At 43.7% G+C, this 18,524-nt stretch overlaps 1 protein-coding gene across 9 annotated transcripts in view; it reads left to right on the top strand.

Annotated features, from left to right (window-relative positions):
• EPHB1 (EPH receptor B1) overlaps positions 1-18,524 on the top strand; it is a 362,275-nt gene that overhangs the window by 307,729 nt on the left and 36,022 nt on the right. For 6 of the 9 annotated variants that reach the window (XM_059730782.1, XM_059730781.1, XM_059730783.1 and 3 more), the window contains 4 exons: positions 2,230-2,445; positions 11,141-11,290; positions 13,076-13,269; positions 14,998-15,153. In XM_059730782.1, the coding sequence (XP_059586765.1) occupies positions 2,230-2,445; positions 11,141-11,290; positions 13,076-13,269; positions 14,998-15,153 (716 nt within the window). Of the gene's footprint in view, positions 1-2,229; positions 2,446-11,140; positions 11,291-13,075; positions 13,270-14,997; positions 15,154-15,708; positions 17,076-18,524 lie in introns of all 9 variants that reach the window. The other 3 variants (XM_059730779.1, XM_059730784.1, XM_059730780.1) reach the window with 2 other exon arrangements.

Here is an 18,524-nt window from a genome sequence, read left to right on the forward strand (position 1 = left end):
AAGAATCAGTTTCGACAGAGGGTGAGATTTTCGAACAAGCCCAAGAGAGGGAGGAGCTCAAATCTTGTTGCCTTTCAATCAGGCTTATGCTCCTAAATTCCTTTAGGACTTGCGAAAATCTCCCCCAGAGCCCTTAGCCAGGAGGAGCAGGTAGCTGTAAATACAACTACAAAAGGAATGGATGGGAGAAATTCACACAAAGGACAGGCCAGCTGTTGAAGGAAAGGATAAACTATAGATCCTTTCCAGCCTTTTTTTCTGATTCTGTGATAACAACAGCACTAAAACCTGAGGAGTGGGCTAGCTGCACCCTGTGGCAACCAGCCTGCCAAGGCAAAGCTCTACCAGTGTCCAGCACCTTCATGATCCATGAATGGAGTAGGGGAAGCAGGAGAGGCTTGCCAAGGGTTGGGGATGCTAAAGCAAAGGTGAGGACTTCTGAATTGCCAGCACGTTGGGCTGAAATAGGGGCAGCTCATTGAAGTAATCTAAAAGCAGGGGATAAGTAAACACAGTCTGAGGGAAAGATATATCTATTTGTTTTCTTCCTATTTTTGTAAGTGGTTTTGAGCCTGGAGCAATTTCAGCACCAGCTGGCAGTGTCCATAGCAAGTCAGTGACAAGGTGTCAGCCCTATGGCTCCTTGTGGACAGTGCCACTCTCATTATAGTCTCTAGCATCATTTAGAAAAAGCAGCAGCCACAAAAGCGCCAGACAAATGCACACACAAATAATCCTCATGGGGCAAGGAAAGCAACCAGCTTTCTTTGTACTGGCATCCTACACCGTGTACCTAGGGTTGTGGAGGCAGCTCAAAGGCATGCTTAGCCAAAGCTACAAAAAGCTTAGGAGACTGGGGGAGGAAGGCATAAAAGAGAGAAATGGAGGGAGAATAAATGAGGAATGGGTGATGAATAGGCATGAGCATGAAGGGGAGGAAGAGTCCTACTTGGAATGAGATTTTCAAAGGGAACCGAAGAATCAATTAATGGGAATTTAGCATCCAAATCCTGTAAATCCCACTCTATTTTTTAAGCTCAGAAGCAGGTAATTTATAAGTCTAATTTCAGCCTTGATGTAAAAATAGCATCGCTAATTGGTGCATCAGCTGCATGGAAAGATAGCAAAGTAGGTCATCATTTCAACTCTGCACAGAGACCAAAGCCAAGTAATGAAACAGGACTGTTCCTGACCCTGATGCAGGTGTGCCAAAGGAGTCAGGGAGGCAGAGACAGGTAAGGAAATCCTTGGACCTCTCTCTAGGCATGAGGAGCAATCTCACTCTCAATGTCTTGCTGAGCAGATAAATTGTTCCTTGCCATTGCTGACATCCTCACACCTGTATAGGGTAGGGTAGAGTTGGAGATACAGATTCATTCCCACATCTGCATCAGCCTATGAGCAGAGAAGTATTTATCCTGTCCTTTCTGCCCAATCTACATGGTGCTCAAAACTGGCTTGTGTCATGGAGGCACAATCCACTCACCACCAAGGTAGCCAAATTGTCATGTGGTAAAATTGGTAATATTTTCCCCTGGGAACCTTTTAGCTTTGTACTATTTATGGGGAGTCAGTGTGGCACTTCCTTTATCACCAACTAATCTAGTCGTGTGGGTTGGGGGCATAAGGAAATTGTCCTATTTTATCTCATTCATAGGACAGGCCACCAAAATATATGTTCAGCTGTTTTTATTTGGAGGGGAGAAAGAATTGAAAGAAGAGAGGAAAATAAGATCATTTGGAGCCCAGGAGAGATTTTCAATCTTGGGAAAATAAAACTCAGAAATGGAGCCAGTCTGTGAAAAATCTCTTTTCCCTAAGTTAGTAAAAAACCCCCAACTTGCTGGCTTATTTCCTACTAGATTCACCAAAAACTTGAATTCACAGGATGAATGAATAAGAGCCCTGTTGGTACCAATGTAACACCTTGAGGCCTCAGCCAAATTCAGGCTCTCTTGTGCTAGGCCCGATAGCTATCTCAATAGAAAGGGCCTTGCCATAGAGAGGCTGTGGTCTCCATTAGCAGTGCGGAGGAATATAACAGTGCGGAGGAATAATGACTTGCTCATGACTACGCAGCATGTCCGTGGCAAAACCGGAACTGGAACTCGGGTCTCCTAGTGCAAGTCCCAGTCACCAGACCACGCTGTGCTTGTAAAGAGAGCTGTTTATTGGCTCTGTCCATAAAGGGATCATGCTAATTATGGTTCTTGCTCTTTGTAACTGCAGCAAAATGATGGACAGTTCACAGTAATCCAGCTAGTGGGGATGCTCAGAGGGATTGCCGCTGGCATGAAGTACCTTGCAGAGATGAATTACGTGCACCGGGACCTTGCTGCCAGGAACATCCTGGTCAATAGTAACCTGGTGTGCAAAGTGTCTGACTTCGGCCTCTCACGCTACCTGCAAGATGACACCTCTGACCCAACGTACACCAGCTCCTTGGTATGTACCTTCCACCCCCTTGTATGCTCCTCATAGATAAATCCCAGACTCTCTGGCTGACGGTGGAGTTGCCGTGAGGCCTCCCACTTCCATCTCTCTCATAACAGCAGCAACTGGAGTTATACTCCCCTAGTGCCTTTCAACATAAACCATCTTCAAGCCATTTGCAACTTGTGTCCTGCTCAGAGCTATGGAAATATTCCTCATGAAAACAAAAAGCTGGAAACATTCCCCTTCTTGAGCTAATATTTACTTCTGTGAAAAGATAATTCTTTCCTGGAGCATTTTCCACTTCAGGAAACAGTTCATTAAGGCTGGGCCCTACCTACAGGAAACATTGACAATGAGCACAAGACCCATAGAAATAGTAGACATGAACGTGTGGGTATAGGGGTAAATGGGTGGGAGAGAAAGTCAAAAGGATCTCATTCCTGCTTCTTGTGCCAGGCTCCTTTAAATCCTGGCCTGAGGGCTGCTGTGGAGTTTGTCCCTCTTGTTGCACTCTGGCTTGCTACAAAGCAGTGTCTGAGCTAAATGTGATGGAGTGAAATGACTGGAGATGTTAATATTCATTGGCAGTCACCTCTGTGCACCAGATTTGCAAACATTTGTAGGTGCCTCAAGGTGCAGATAGGTGTCTAGTGGCATTTACAAGAGCATCTAAGTGAAGACCTCGCCTGTCTGCGTCTTTGACTATGCAAATGTCTATGTGAATCTGGCCCTTTCACACCACTTTCCCTTCACATGTTATTGAACTGTCCTATGTTTGATTGAGAAACACACTTTGGAAGGAGAAGAACTGTTTTCTTTTGCTTTGTGTGCCTCCCTTCTCTTTTCTCAGTCCTTTTTTTCCCACCATTCTCTTTTCCCTCTTCTTTTTTCTCCTTCCCATTAATTTTCCCTTGCTGTCTTTTCTACATTACATCTTTCAAATTCCTCTTTGCTCATGGCTAGTTTTCAGATGAGATGTTCTCTGTCTTCCATTAAATGAGCATGGGGGAAGGAGCCATGCAGTGGAGATCTGGGAGGGGGGACTTCAGGGGAAACAAAAGGAGGTCTGATTGCACATAGAAGGTATTACAACTGAAGCTAAAGTAATGCTCCAATCCTGATCTATCTTTCTCTGTAGGAAATTTGTTCCAGGCATTAATTAAAGAGACAAGTCTAATCCAAGCACCGCTATTCCCCAGTCACTGTTCTCTTGTTTAATTAACTCATTCATAGATAATCCCAGGGCTTCTTCACTCTACCATTGTCTCCTGCCTCATCTATTTGTAGATTAAAGCTCTTCTTTTGCTACTGGCAGCTTCAGAAATAACAGAACCCCAAATCACTCCAGACTTTCTTCTGTGGTGATTCTGTCATCCCAAAGTGGGTGTCTAGCTATCATTTGACTCTGTCAAAATGGTGGCAGAGGTAATGAAACAATGATTGTCGTAGTTAGAAGGAATAAAGTAAATGAGTTGCATCTTACCCTCAGGTTCCATTTACGTTCAGATAATAAAAAGCTAATAAGGGATTTTTAGATTGTTAGATTGTCGTAGATGTGTGCAGCTGCAGCATGAACAATAGATAATTAGAAGTTTATCGATTGATGTTATAGATGGTTATAAGACTTGACTACAAGCAAGCTGTTGACCTGATGGACTCTACAATCAATAACAGTTGAATGATCATTTATTAAAACACCTAATAGTTATTCCTTAACCTGTTATAAGCCACTTAAAACATAATAATGTAAAGTGTGACCAGTAAAGTCTTTAGAGAGTAAAAATGAAGAGAGTTTTTACTGGCAGCACTGAAAAAGGATTGAGGATGTTGGAGCTATAACAAAACAGGTCATGTCCTATTGATCAATAGGTGCAATATAAAATGTAAAATTTGGAGGCTTTTTCTTTTATTATTAAAGAAGTAAAAAGACTCAGTGTTTGCTTGAGCAGTGACCTGACGTTTTGCCCCAAACTGTATAAGATCTCAAATCAGTAATAAAATGTGTGTGTAGGCTCAAAAAGTGACGATGGGACATTAAACCAAAACCTCTGAAAATCAGTTTCTTCTCGGTTTTCCTGCTGCACCCTGCATTCTGATTCTTAGATGCAACAAACTGCACCCAGACGCTGACATGGAGCTGACCGATAGGGACAGGACTGTGTGAATAGTAAGCTGCCCTGGTTTGCTAGTGTCCAGGTGGAATGCAAAGGGATGTTTCTGACCTTAAAGACTCAGATGGTTTGGGACCTAGGTCTTTGAGAGACAACTTCTCTCTTCTTGTGCTCCATGGCTGTGACCAGTGGTGATACCAAAGCTGGAGCTCCCTTGACTCAATCAGTAGGAAGTTGCTGAAAAGATTGATCTCTCCACTTTCTACCCCTCTTCACTTCTCTCCTTGGACCATCAAAGCCCATATTTACTAATATCCTGGTCATGCTTCAAAGACCATCTCTCTTTCCTATGTTTATGTAGGCAGTGGGGACACCGGGTAGTGGGAGTATGACTTGTTGAATAGAAGGATTGTTGATAATCTGAGCAGGAGGGTGAGTTTGATGCTAGAAGTCTGAACAATAGCATGTAATGTAATTTGTGGCAGGAACCCCTGTAAGGCAAGCACCTTGTGCGTTGTGTCAAACTGAAGTAAACAGAGGCAGCATTACACAAAGCAGAACCTCATCTGGGATAAACTGATGCTCCTTACCATGTAGCCCACTGCAGTCAGTGCTGGTTAACATACATGGGGAACTGGCTAGGGCCTGGTCCTTGTCCTGCTCCTCTGGGCTGAGATGGGAGTGCTGTCTGGAAGAACATGCAGATTGTAGCCTATTAAGCAAAGAATGCCATTTTTGCTAAAGTGCCCAACACTCGCTTCTGGGGAAAGGCATGAAGTGGCCTTTCCCACCTTTAGAGATAAAATGGATTATCTCATCTGTGTTTATATTTAATTTAAGCCATAATAGGCCTTCCCAGCAGCTGGGAAATGATGCTCTGCCTGAAATTACATCACTCTGCCTCCCACAGCAGGTTTTTAGCTCTGGGGAAAAGGCAGGAAAAACAACCTGGCAGTTAATTTCTCTATTTGTAGTTATTCAAATAGAATTTTTGCTATCCATCTTTACAGAGCAGCTGACACTTCATGGAAGGCTAAAGAAAACAATTGTGCTGAACAATTTCTGAAACAATTCTGCCTAGAGTAAATATCATACATTTTCTACATTCCCCTTCCTTTTTCATTATTTTTAGCTATTACCTCAGTCATTTACATGAAAACAGGATCATTGTTTCCTGACAGTTCATATGCTCCTATTTCCCCATTGAAGTCAGCTTCCCCTGAATGTGACATCATCACTCTTGCCAGGAAAATGAATTATGAGGTCGCAAACAAAATTATGAGGCAGGTCTTCCATGGAGCCGTGACTGTTTGCAACAGGTAATGTTCTGGCCCTGGGTCTACTGGGGAGAATGTGGATGGAATTAGAGGTTCTGTTTTTATAACTTGGTACGAAACAAAGCCCTGACCTTTCCTCCCCACAGAGAGGAAGCTTTCATATTGGGTGCATCTACACATGCACATTTACTAAGCAGTAACCACAGTTACTGCGCAGTACAGGCGCACGTGGCCTATGCCAACTTGAGCATAAATTTGATATCTACATCATGCAAGTATCAAATTTACGCCTGATTAGTTACTGTGCAGTAATGCACACGTAGATGCCTTACTGTGCAGTAACACTGTGTGTGTGCGGACTGATTTGGGATTAATTTTAGTTCCAAGTCAATCCACACAACATTAATGCACTTTAATGACTGCACATGTCGATGCTGGCCTATTCCTGCTTACTGAAATAAACTGGCATAAATGCACGTGTAGACACACTCAATGGGTGTATTAAGAAATTACCCATGATTTGTAACACAACTTCATCATTTCAAATCATTAGCAGAAAAAGGAGAAGAGAACTTTCCTTGGGGTGGTTTGATGTATGCTATATGTTTTATTGCAGCAGTGGAGATGATGTTCTGAGGTGAAGGATGATAGGATTTGGATATATCTTCAATTTAGGGCTTGAGAATAGTACACCTATCACATTTAATGAAAGTTATTCAGACATACACTGAAGAGGAAGAAGACCCTATGTACTTTTTCCAAAAAGATTTCAAGCCTATATGAGAGATTCCATATATAGGGAAATATATTTCCAGTAAATTAGAGCTCCAATAATAATGCTAGTGTTACCCAATGCATAGGAAGGTGTGATAAGGAGATAATAAGTTTCTAAAAAAGAATGCCCTTTGAGCTGAAATGTACTTTGCTTCTCAGTCCAAATTTGGGTTAGAAATGTTGTTACATTACACTGGACAGTGTCTGAGTACCCTGAAAAAGGCGGATGGCAAGTCTGAGTTTTCATTGGCTTGCATTTTTTGCTCTCACACTTATTGCATCTTTGCAGAGTGGGTGTATTGTGTTACCATTTTGATCTTATAATGTTTTATACCCATTTTGCTATGGTGTAAATGATCAGGCAAGGTTGAAGGCAGTGGTGAATCAGGTCCAGAGTTTCTCTGGTTACCTTCCTGTTTCCGTTATTGCTCAGTGTCACTTGTATGAAATCAGGATTGTTGCTGCTTTGAGAATTCTTCAGTTCTGTTTAATGTCCCAACTGAAATTGTCCGTTGAAATCCTCTGCCAGAACATTGGTTCACAGTAGTAAGGAATTTGGTTCCTAATATCCTGATTGGGACACCGTAGTGCATTGCTATGGAAATGATTGTGATGTCACCAGAACGTCCCTATATTCAATCAAGCCAACTGTATGAGAGATCCTGCAGACTGTTCCAGCAGCAGGGACTGCTCCATCCCCTTTTGTTGCTATGTCTGGAATTGCTGGCCCTGAGGGGCATATTTCAAAACGTGGACTGAACTGCAGGAATCATACTTGCATAAATCTTCAATTAAATGAAGTTTTAATTTAAAGCTGATTGACAAAAGTACTTGCATATCCTCATCGGAGGCAAGTGCTATTAATGGCAAGCTGTCATCCCAGTGCCAAGGGCAGCCCCATCACCCCTCGCCCCTTCCCTGCCATCTTCCTCAGGGGAAGGGACCTGCAGACAGGGAAATGTTCGTGCTTAGCCATGCAAAGCAGCCCAGGTTGTGGAAGCGTCACTCAGGGTAGAACTCTGAAGGCTGAGGTTTCTACTTTACATGCAAGAAGGAGCAGCGAGGCAGCTGTTGATGCCAGCCTTTGACGTCTGATTTCAGGCTCTGGGAACTGAGAGCACCTCCAGATTCTCTGTAGGAAATGCGGAACCCTTTTAAACACACACGCCTACGTTCATTAGCATTCATGGGAAAGTATGACATTAATATTATGAGTGCAGGTTTGCAAAATGAGGTTTAACCCTTTTGCTCCAGGAACCAGTTTGTGCTACAAGAAATCACTGGCAATGCAAAGGCTGGGCTGGCCTACTCTCCCAGCAGTTAGGTACATTTGTCACTTATGTTAGCACTAATATAAATTTCCTCAAGCTGAAGCCCACATGGACTCATACCCTTCATGCCGTTGTCTTCATCAGAGTGGGAGACAGAATAAACAAAGGAGGTGCCTCATTCTGCCTTATTGCTTGCAAATGAAGGGCAGCCCTGATACTGATCTGTCATGTGGGAACAAATCTGGGTCATTCCAGTGAGTTCATTGCCATTGCTCTAGATCAGAGGTGGGCAAAATATGTCCCGGAGGCCAGATCCGGCCTGCCAGGCCATTCTATCTGGCCCCTGGGGCCCCTAAAAAAATTAGAAAATGAATATTTATTTGCTTCTGGCTGCCTGTCAAATATGACAGGAGCCAGGGGCAGTAGGACCCAGGGGAAGCTGGCAGCAGGACCCAGTAGCAAGGCCCCCCCAGCCCTGCCTCCCCAACCAGAAGCCCCTGCTTAGCAGAGGCTTCTGGCCTGGGACTGTGGGGCTGTTCCTGCTTCCCTGTGCCAGAGAGGGAAATGCAGCCCTTGACAGCTCGTCAAAATTTGGTAAGTGGCCCTCCACCCAAAATAATTGTCCACCCCTGCTCTAGATCCATGCTGGTATAACAGTATCTAGTTTTAGGACAAATGATACTGTGAAACAAGTGTTGGAGGTGAGGGCTGGCAGCTACTTCTCTTGAGGTTGTGATGGTCTTGGATCCCATGAGATAAGTAGGGTCAGGCTGACTCAAGACTCTCATGGAAGACCTCTCAGAAATAGAAATGGGAGGATAATTCATGAGATATCTGTTTTACTTTGAGAATTTCATTCTGATCTCACTTATATCATCATAGTTCACTGGTCTTCATTGTAAAGAGATGTATTTTGCCATGTTAGTATGAAGTCAAGTAGAAGGCAGGGTAGATTTTCATGTTATACAAAAATCAAAGTAGATATATATATATAGCAAAAGCTTTTGTGAGCTGAAGCTCACAGCATCTGATAAAGTGAGCTTCAGTTCATGAAAGCTTGTGCTATAAATGTATATCTACTTTGGTTTGTCTATAAGGTGAGACTCTACCTGCCTATTACTAATTGTGATAGACAGTAGAAGGTCCTGAATCATTTTGAAAGCAATGCCTGCTAAAGGACATGGGGCTGTTGAAGTTGATATTGTTCAGAGAAGGTCTTGAAAAATGTTAGAGTGCTCATGTAAGATAAGGGGTGATAACCTAACTTGCTAGCCCAACTCCAGCTCAAGTACTTGCATTCTGTCCGTAATGCCTTTTGCCATCATTGGATCCCTCATTTCCTGTCCTTCAAACACATAGGCTTCATTCCTAAGTGCAGTGCGACAGGTGAGTACATTACAGTAGTGAATAAAGCAAAGCTTGTGTATAATTGATGTCTTGGTCAGTTATTTGAACTGTGCAGCACACAGGGATCTTTTGGGATGAAAATACTACTATATAAATTCTAGCTGATATTTTTATGGGACTAGACCTTTCTGGCTATAAAATGATAATGGAACATCTGAGAAGGAATCCATACAGCTAAAGGAAAAGAATAAGATGGAGACAAATTAAGGAATTCTTTTCAGACCTTACTGTGATGTGGCCTCCTTAGTCCTCTTCACCTGCATTCCCATTTAACAAATAGTTGTATTGACACTTTCTAATTTTCAATCCTTAGAGAAGACAACAGCTTGGTAAATATTGAATCTGGCTGCCATCTGTATGTGTACTTGTTGTCAATTATTTTCTACAATGTGCTCCATAAATATTGACCAATGCCTTCCCTCCCCACTCCCTCCCTCTGCTTTCAGACACATATATACATTCCTTGTAATCAGTAGCAGCAGTCATCTTAGTGAGGGGCTATTTTCAGAACCTGGTTGGGGCACTTGGCTCTATATTTGGCTCTGGGTGTTATATTGTCTTTCAGGCAAACTTTTCCCAGCCTGCCCTGCAGGTCCTTATTTGGGCATCACTTTGGGGCACCTTCATCCCTTTGGCAACCACTGAATGGGCATAGGAGTGGAACGATGTTGCCATATACTAGAGACACAGGTAGAACTGGGAGGTGGAATCAGCTGCTATGGCTCAGGCAGAGTAGATTCCTGTTATACTGGGCAAAGCAGATGAAGCAGGAATACTACATTAACTGCACGGGAACAAGATATTTAGCTTCGATTCCATTGGTTTCACCTCACACTGACACTTAGTGTATCACTAAACTGCAATCTGTGTCATACTGCTGAATGTAAGGTCGGCAGCTAAAGAAAGAGGGAGGTGAAGGAGCGGTGCCTTTGCATCTGACCTTATGTTTAGGTGGTGTTCCACCCCCAAGCTACACCTGGTAGACAGTGTCCAGGGCTGCAGTGTAGCAGGGTGACAGCTCAAATCTAGTTAGAAGCTGAAGTTGCTGCGTGATAAGCAACCTGCTTGTCATGAGATTTTGCAGAGAGAGCACATGACAGTAGTGCTTCAGAGCTTCAGCTTATGAGCGCTGACTGGGACCTGTTCAGTTCTACATAGTTTGGAAGCTGGTTGTCTCAGAGAAGGCCCTTCTCTGAAGGCCATGCTGCCATGACGGCTGAGCCTCTCAAACTGGGGAACTCCCTTGGTGGAAATGAGAAGGAGCTTGTGATATGATGGAAGCCCCTCTTACTCTAGAATGCTTTACCTGCCTACGCCCACCAAATGGATGTGTATGTTAGCTGTAAGGACACGCTATGGAGCTGTCTATTGTCTTGGGTTTTGACTTCACAGGTAGGAGTGAAGGTTTAATGGTGGTGAAACCTTCTTCTTGTGTTCCTTTATTATACTTGTGTTGGGTGTGGATAAGGCTTCTTACTACAACTCCAGAAGTGTGAGTTTGAGCACCACTTTGAACTCATGCTGCAGGCTGCCTCCACCTGTAAATAGGTACCTGGTCATTCAGGCTGGAGAGTCAAAGGTGTCCAGATAGAGCTTATAGCAATCCTGGTCTGATGGACTTGGAATAGTCTTTGGTCATGGGTGTAGATTTAAAAAAAAATCCTTAATAGAGCCAGTCATGCTGCTTTAAGTTAGTATTTTACTTTTGCTTTATATATTCAATTATTATATAGCACAGAGAGGTATGGACAGTTGCTTTATAGATGGAGAGAGAAGTAGCAGCAGATCTGGATAATTCCTGATTACTTTGACCCAAGGGATGTTAGAATTTCCAGTGCTTAACCTACTTTTCCTTCTTCTCAAGGGTGGGAAGATCCCAGTAAGGTGGACAGCCCCGGAGGCCATTGCCTACCGCAAGTTCACCTCTGCCAGCGACGTCTGGAGTTATGGCATTGTCATGTGGGAAGTGATGTCATTTGGAGAGAGGCCGTACTGGGACATGTCCAACCAAGATGTGAGTGTTCTTAGCTCCAGGCTCAAGGAAAAGTAACTGTCCTTGTGTGTTTCTTTATCTGGGACCTAGGGAAAGGGCCAAGAGTTGCTACTTTATGCCATTGCCAGCCTCTCCCAGCAGGAATCACCTTCAAGAATGACACAGCCCACTCAGCTCCAGCTGGGATGGAACCAGTGCACATCTGGCCTATGTGTAGCCAGCTTGGATCAGTCCATAGCCAAGACCTTTCCATTTGCAGCGCCAGAAGGTGCGGGAGAGGAAGTTTTTTCTGTTCACTATACAGCAGCTAGAAAAGAGTTGGGGAGGAGATATGGGGTTTGTTTTTTGTTCCTTATTTTCTTCTCAGAGCCCATAAACTCCATACCCCATGGGTTTTTTTTGGCAGGGAGGGCAGGGGAATAGAACATGTTTCTGGCTATGAGTTAAAGCTATGTGAAGGTGAAACAGTAGACAGCCCCTGAACCTGAGTATGTAAGGTGTTCACCTAGGCTATGAACAGACATCACATTTGTCCCAGAAGAAAGCCTTTTCTCCTGGGATCATCCAAGTGTACACATCCACTGTCCTGCTTCAAGCCCCTCTGAAGTATGTCAGATAAAATGTACTAACATTGTTTCTTCGGGACTTTGTGTTGTACATCTGTATGGTTGTTGCAGTCCATTCCAGGGATAAGTCTGTTAGGCTGTGCGCTCTCACCCACCACCTACTAGCAAGGGTGCAGAAATAGTTTGGAAGGGCAATCTATGGAAACGGTGGTGTCACTGTTTTGATCTGACTGAAGCCTCAGGGCAGCCAGTCTCAGGTCAGATGAGACATCCGTTCACTGCCCAAGATATCCCCATTGCTAACTACGGCAGTTTTGAAAAGAAGCTTTACACGTGGCTGCAATGCCTCTCAAGACGGCAGTGCAGAAACTAGTACAGAGACTCTAGCTGTCAGGTGTGAGCTCCCAGCTACTCCAGACTCAGCCTCCGCTATTTGGAACCTCTGTAGCACTAGCCGGTTTTCAAGATGAAAAAGACCTTCCAAATGAAAGGCTCGAAGAAGAGAAATCGGGAAGAAAAGCCAGCAGGCTAGTAATTGGACTTCAGGAACCTGGAAGGCCTTTGAAAACATTCAGAGGTTTTGTGAGCCAGGGAGAAAGAATTCGTAGTTCAACTACTGTACTCCGATGCTATCCGCAGAGATAATGAGAGTGGCAGCTCTCCACAGAGAGGAGATACAATGCTCTTGAAGCATCTGAGCTCAAATTAACCTCTCAGTGCCCTGGTTCCATTAGAGCGAGGAACACCTCCTCTGCTCCCTTTGCTAGCAGTCACGTGGGTTGGCTTCAACTTTCCTGGGCCAGCATCATTAGCGTACATAGTACGTTCACTTCTCACACGGATCCTGCTTCTGCCAGAGGAGAAGATGGTAGAGACAATTCCTTCCCTATATTCTCTTGTGTTTAGGGCATTCATGCCAGCACAGGCAGCTGTAGCAGGTGTGCCAGGGCCCCGTGGGGAGCCACCTTTCTCTGAAGACCTTGCTTCTTGAACACACTGCTCTTTGCTGTGGCATGGGACCAGGTCATTGCTAACATAAAGCAGCTGGAGCTCTACTGAAATCAGTAGCAATGCAACCACTGGCACCACCAGGAAATTTGGCCCAGCAGATTTGGGAACTCTTGCCATTGGTGTTATGACAAATGAGATAGGGGATGGTTTGGGTCTTTGTCCTGTCAAGAGCCCTCTGAACTCTCTCCCTCTAGGTGTCTCTTGTTTTTCTCATTTATTCTTCCTGCAGGTAATCAATGCAATTGAGCAAGATTACCGGCTACCGCCTCCTATGGACTGCCCAGCTGCATTGCACCAGCTTATGCTAGACTGCTGGCAAAAAGACCGCAACACCCGACCCCGCTTCACCGAAATAGTCAACACCCTCGATAAAATGATCCGCAACCCGGCAAGCCTCAAAACTGTGGCTACCATCACCGCTGTGTGAGTCTCAAAGCACGGAGGCACTGTACAGGCAATGGGAAATCCTATGGAGAATTCATTTCTGGAGTTTGGGAATTCATCAACTTAGCATCACTGGTTGTTAATTGGAAATAAATTATCCATTGAGCACTGCTTTTCATTTTCTGTTCACCAATCACTCACAAATCCATCAAGATTTCTGCACACATATTTGCTTTACGTAACTACCAGCCAAATAAATTGATAAGCAGTTTTTGGCCTGTGTGAGGGCTCTTTGATATTGGTTATTTGCGGCACAGGATTCATAGCCAAAGCCATGCAGCATGGTTTCTGCTCTCCACGTGGATCAATGGAACCCTTTAAACATTAGAATAACGAGAGACAGTGAAGACGCCAGTGACTCATTCAAGTAAGGACATTGTGCAGGTAACAGCCATTTGTCAGACAGTAAGGTATACAAAGACACGCAAACACTACTGAGCAGTGGGCGTGTCTATGTGCGCATTTATGCCTGCTTAAATTTACTGCGCAATAAGTTAATGCGCAGTAAGCAGGAATAGGCTGGTGTCTACACATGCAGGCATTAAAACACATTAACACTGTGTGTGGACAGACTTGGGACTAAAATTAGTCCCAAGTCAGTCCACACACACAGTGTAACTGCGCAGTAAGGCGTCTACACGTGCATTACTGCTCAGTAACTAATCGGGTGTAAATTTGATACCTGCATAATGCAGGTATCAAATTTACGCTTAAGTTGGTGCAAATCACCATATTGACTGTGTAGTACAGGTATGCACGTGTACATGCGTGCCCGTACTACGCGATAATTTTGGTCACTGCACAATAAATGCAGAGTTGTAGACACGCCCAGTGACTATTAAAGGATGGACGTGTTTTACATTAATATTAAAAACATGGTAAGGGCAAATAGTTGTTCATAAATTTGCTAGATGCAGGATAAACTGAAGCTGCAGTACTCAGGTATAGTAACAATAAGATACTGTAGGATGGTATAATGGGCCAGTAGTCCCAAGGTTCATTTCTGCCCCCTTCATGAAAGGCTTTTATTCCCATTGACTCATTGAAACAGATGTTTAGGCAGGTGTGTTGCAAGGCTTCCAAAATCCTACCTTTATCATAGATTGACATCCAGGGGCCACTTTGAGCAGCTTCTAAAGACTGAAGCCTTTGTTTAATGTTACAAAATATCTCAGAGGACCTGTCAAAATCGTTCTGGTACCACTATACTATTAAAGGATTTGTAGTCCACCCATGCACCAGGCACTGTAGAAGCTAGTGGCCAATCTAGCCAATGCATTCTCTTCAGTGCTGGTCAGATCCCATTTCCATGTTTCTCTGTCTTCTTGGGGTCTTGGGTGAGGGAGGGAGATAGGCAAAAACTTTGAGTATCAGATTTTTGGCAGTGGTCTAAAATAGAGGAATTTTTGTTACGATTATGAACCTATTCTGGGCCCTGGCATAAGTGCATTTTTAATAGACATAAAATAAGTGCAGTTACTAGTCACAGGCTTGCTGTATTTTTAATACTGCTTATATGGTAGGTTTTATTGTTTAGCTTGATCAGTATACCGTGCTATTTTAAAGGGTGGCAGGCCAGTGTTTCCCCATTTCTATTTATTAGATGGCTGGTTTCGGCCTTGTTTTTGGTCTATAGCATCCATTAACCTTGGGTTTCCCGTCAGTGCTGATGCTGCCTGACCTTGGCTCCTTTCATGTGTGTTCCAGGCCTTCTCAGCCACTGCTAGACCGCTCCATCCCAGATTTCACTGCCTTTACCTCAGTAGAAGATTGGTTAAGCGCCATTAAAATGAGCCAGTACAGAGACAACTTCCTGACTGCTGGCTTCACCTCCCTCCAGCTCGTTGCCCAGATGACATCAGAGTAAGTAGAGCACACTGTTCTTTCACCTAGCTGCTGATCCTATCCCTACCGAAGACAGACTAATTGACTTCCATGGGAGTAAGAATCTAGCAGTCCCTTGTGGTTTTCATTGTTTCTTGGTTGAGGTGGGATCAGAAACAATATAAAAAGAGCCTTACTTTGGGGAGCGGCTATTTCAAGCCAAATCAGAGAATGGAGAACTTCAAGAAAGTTGAAGAGAAACAAATTCAGCTGAACCAACTTCTTTTGAACTTCAAGATAGGTTTGGTTTGAGTTCAGAGCGAACATTCAGGTCACTCTTTTTGTCCATTATGATTTGTCCATGCCCATCTTCAGTGACACTTATATCTTCTTTGTTTATCAGACGGCAAATTCAGGTTCATTGTTTTAGATTAGAATGGAAACCATTTATATTGCTTTTTCCCTCCTATTCCACTAGTGACATGAAAGAACAAAATTACACATCTAGGACAACTATTTCTGACACTTATCAAGGAGTACACAATAGAAGACATCTAAAGTGAACTGAACTGTCTGTTGGCTTTTTTTTTTCAGAGATCTCCTGAGAATAGGGGTGACTTTGGCTGGACACCAGAAGAAGATACTGAACAGTGTCCAATCTATGAGAGTACAGATGAGTCAGTCTCCAACCTCGATGGCATGACATCTCTCATTTGATGGGGATGGGAAAGGGAGGGGAAGCAATGAAGGGCCAGAGGTGGGTTGGGGAGGAACTAACTGACAAAGCAGTGAAACATTTGGAGAGGTTGAATTATTGTCTGAGAACTGTAACAGCTGCAGACAAAGAATACACGGGACTCATTTCTAACCGGCAACTTCCGTTTCTCACCAACAGAAGCACACTTACCACTGTCATGGGAAACAGCATATACATAAGTATAAATATGTACAAATCATATATTTAAAAGACAATGAAGACAAACCAATTTGTGTTGGGGGGGAAAATAATAACGGACTCCAATCCCACCACCAGTGAGCAGTAGTTGAAACTGATAAGAAGGAAGGAGCCATTGGGAAGGAGGAGGTGCAAGTCCTGAGTTTCCAACCCAGAGAGATCATTTTCTGCAATGATATTCCTTTTCATTTCTTCTTTTGCTCTCCTTCCCAATCCTCTATCACACACCTTCTTCCTTTTCTGCTCATGATTGGTGTGGAAGTGTCTTTAGAAGTCTTCACAGCTACCTAATCTAATACCAAGGTGTTGCTCTGTCAACGACTGAAGGACTTCTGACCACTGCATGGGAGATCCAAATCAATCCAGTTAATGTCTTCATATTGAAGAAGAGATGTACCTTCAATAGAAAACCTTGTTTTTCTTTTGCTTGCATTTTTTTGCAAAAAGGAAAAAAAAACATAATGAAAAAAGCAAAAAAGTGTTCCCGTGTGTGCGCACTCAGGTGCGTGCGTGTGTTTGCGTGTGCACTGTCAACTTTCTCTGGATTTGCTGCTTGTCCATAACAGAAATAGAAACAGATCGACCCAAGTGGAATGGACGGTAAATTCTTGACCTCCAAGGGAACTGGGGTTGTGGGGGAGGGACAAGTGATTGGCTTTGCTTTCTGTCTGGATCAACTGCACCTGCCACGCACAATGAGAAATAACCAGGGGGAAAAAAGCAAGTCAGACTCAATGTTTTGCAAGTTTGGAGGAGGAAGCAAAGGAACAGTCATCTTGGATGCTTGCATGGGTTTTAGATGGGATTATTATCAGATGCACAGTCTTTGTTACTGGAGTGTTGACTGCAGAGGCGACTGCAACTGAAGGAGAGAGACTGGAAAATAGACTGGTTAGTCTTCCAGCAGATCTGCAGAAGATGGCTATGGAGAACTATTTTTCCATCTTGTGGACCTAAGGATTTCGGTATCAAATTGCTGATTTATGTACCATGGCTTCAGAGGTAGGTCAGTATATTCCTTGGGCTTCTCTGTCCAGCTTCCTTCCCTCCTGTATCCCCCGCTCTCTTCTTTGATGCATCTTCTAGTGAACATTTTCCTATGTTTAATATGATTTTTTTTGTGCAGCTATTTGTCTCTTTGCTAATTTGAACTAGTTAAAATTACTAGAAGCATATCAGTGTTTGCATGGAATATTACCGAGAGTGGGCAATCTGGCATCTCTTCCTACAGTATGCAGTATGCATACAGTTTATAAAACTAATGAGTTCTTATTAAGGCTTTTACTTAAAATTATCGTGCGAGTAATAATGATCCATCATCACCATCTTAGTGGCATCACAGTTGCAAACAAGCTGCACTCAGGTGGCATAGGGAATAGATTTCATAGCCTGCTGTTCCAAATAAGAGGTCTGTTCACTGATTGAACAGGGCCTGACTGCTTTCCTACCAGAGCTAAGCTGAGTCACTGCCTGTGTTTGATGACCAAAGATTTGTTTTCTTAAGGAGTTTAGGTATCTCAGTAGCTCACAGCCATGACTTGGTGGCATCCATGCAACTCTAAGACTCTCCCACATGAGGTTTGGATGTACATAGAGAACAAAAAACACTTAGAAGCTGTCCATCAGCTGGAGTGTGAGATTTAAGGTAGAAGAAACATCTCTCTCTGATCTCATGTTGTCCAAGGAAAGCTCATTTTGTTTCCTGGCCTGCACTGCCTCCTCTGTGTTCTTGAAGTGGCACTTCTTTATATACAAAAAACTAGAACTCTTGGTTCCAAAATGATACCTTTTATTAGACCAACTGGAAAATGGCAAGAAAAATGTCCTTTTCTGCAAGCTTTCGGGATCAAAGTCCCTTCGTCAGGCTCTGGGAAAAGTACCAAGGGTGTACCAAGTACACCCCTGACCTCTTTGTACTGCAGTTTCGGACAGGAACAGGACATTTGGTGGGGTCACCACAACTCCAAACCCTGGCAAGGGTTCTAGGAAGTATGAGACTCCCTGCCCCCAACCCCTGAGCCATCAAGCAAATATTGTCCTGCTCCTACCTTTGCATTGTGGGTCCCACAGACACTTCAGAAGCTTTTGCAATATCACATGGGCACAAATGCTTCTGGGATATTCCTCTCTCAGACTTGAATGCACAGGTAGTGAGAATTAATCTGTATTTCTTGTACTGTGGATATAGACTGGGATGGTGGGTGGCTTCCTGTTCCCCAAAACTCCTCAGCATGGCTCAGGAAGACACTGGGTCCTTCAGAGTACCAAGATGCAGGAGGATCTGACACCTAACATTTCCTAGAAAGCTGGCGATCAGCAAAAGCCTGGCGCCCAGACTGGAAAGGTGAAGGCTAAGTAGCTGTAAGCTTCCCAGCAACTTGCAGTGGGAGAGGAGACCCTTAGGCCTTGATATTCTCTGTATCACCAGTTCCTTGATTTTGTTGAGAAAGTTTCT

The sequence above is a fragment of the Alligator mississippiensis genome, chromosome 7 (genome assembly GCF_030867095.1).
Source record: "Alligator mississippiensis isolate rAllMis1 chromosome 7, rAllMis1, whole genome shotgun sequence".
NCBI lineage: Eukaryota > Metazoa > Chordata > Crocodylia > Alligatoridae > Alligator > Alligator mississippiensis.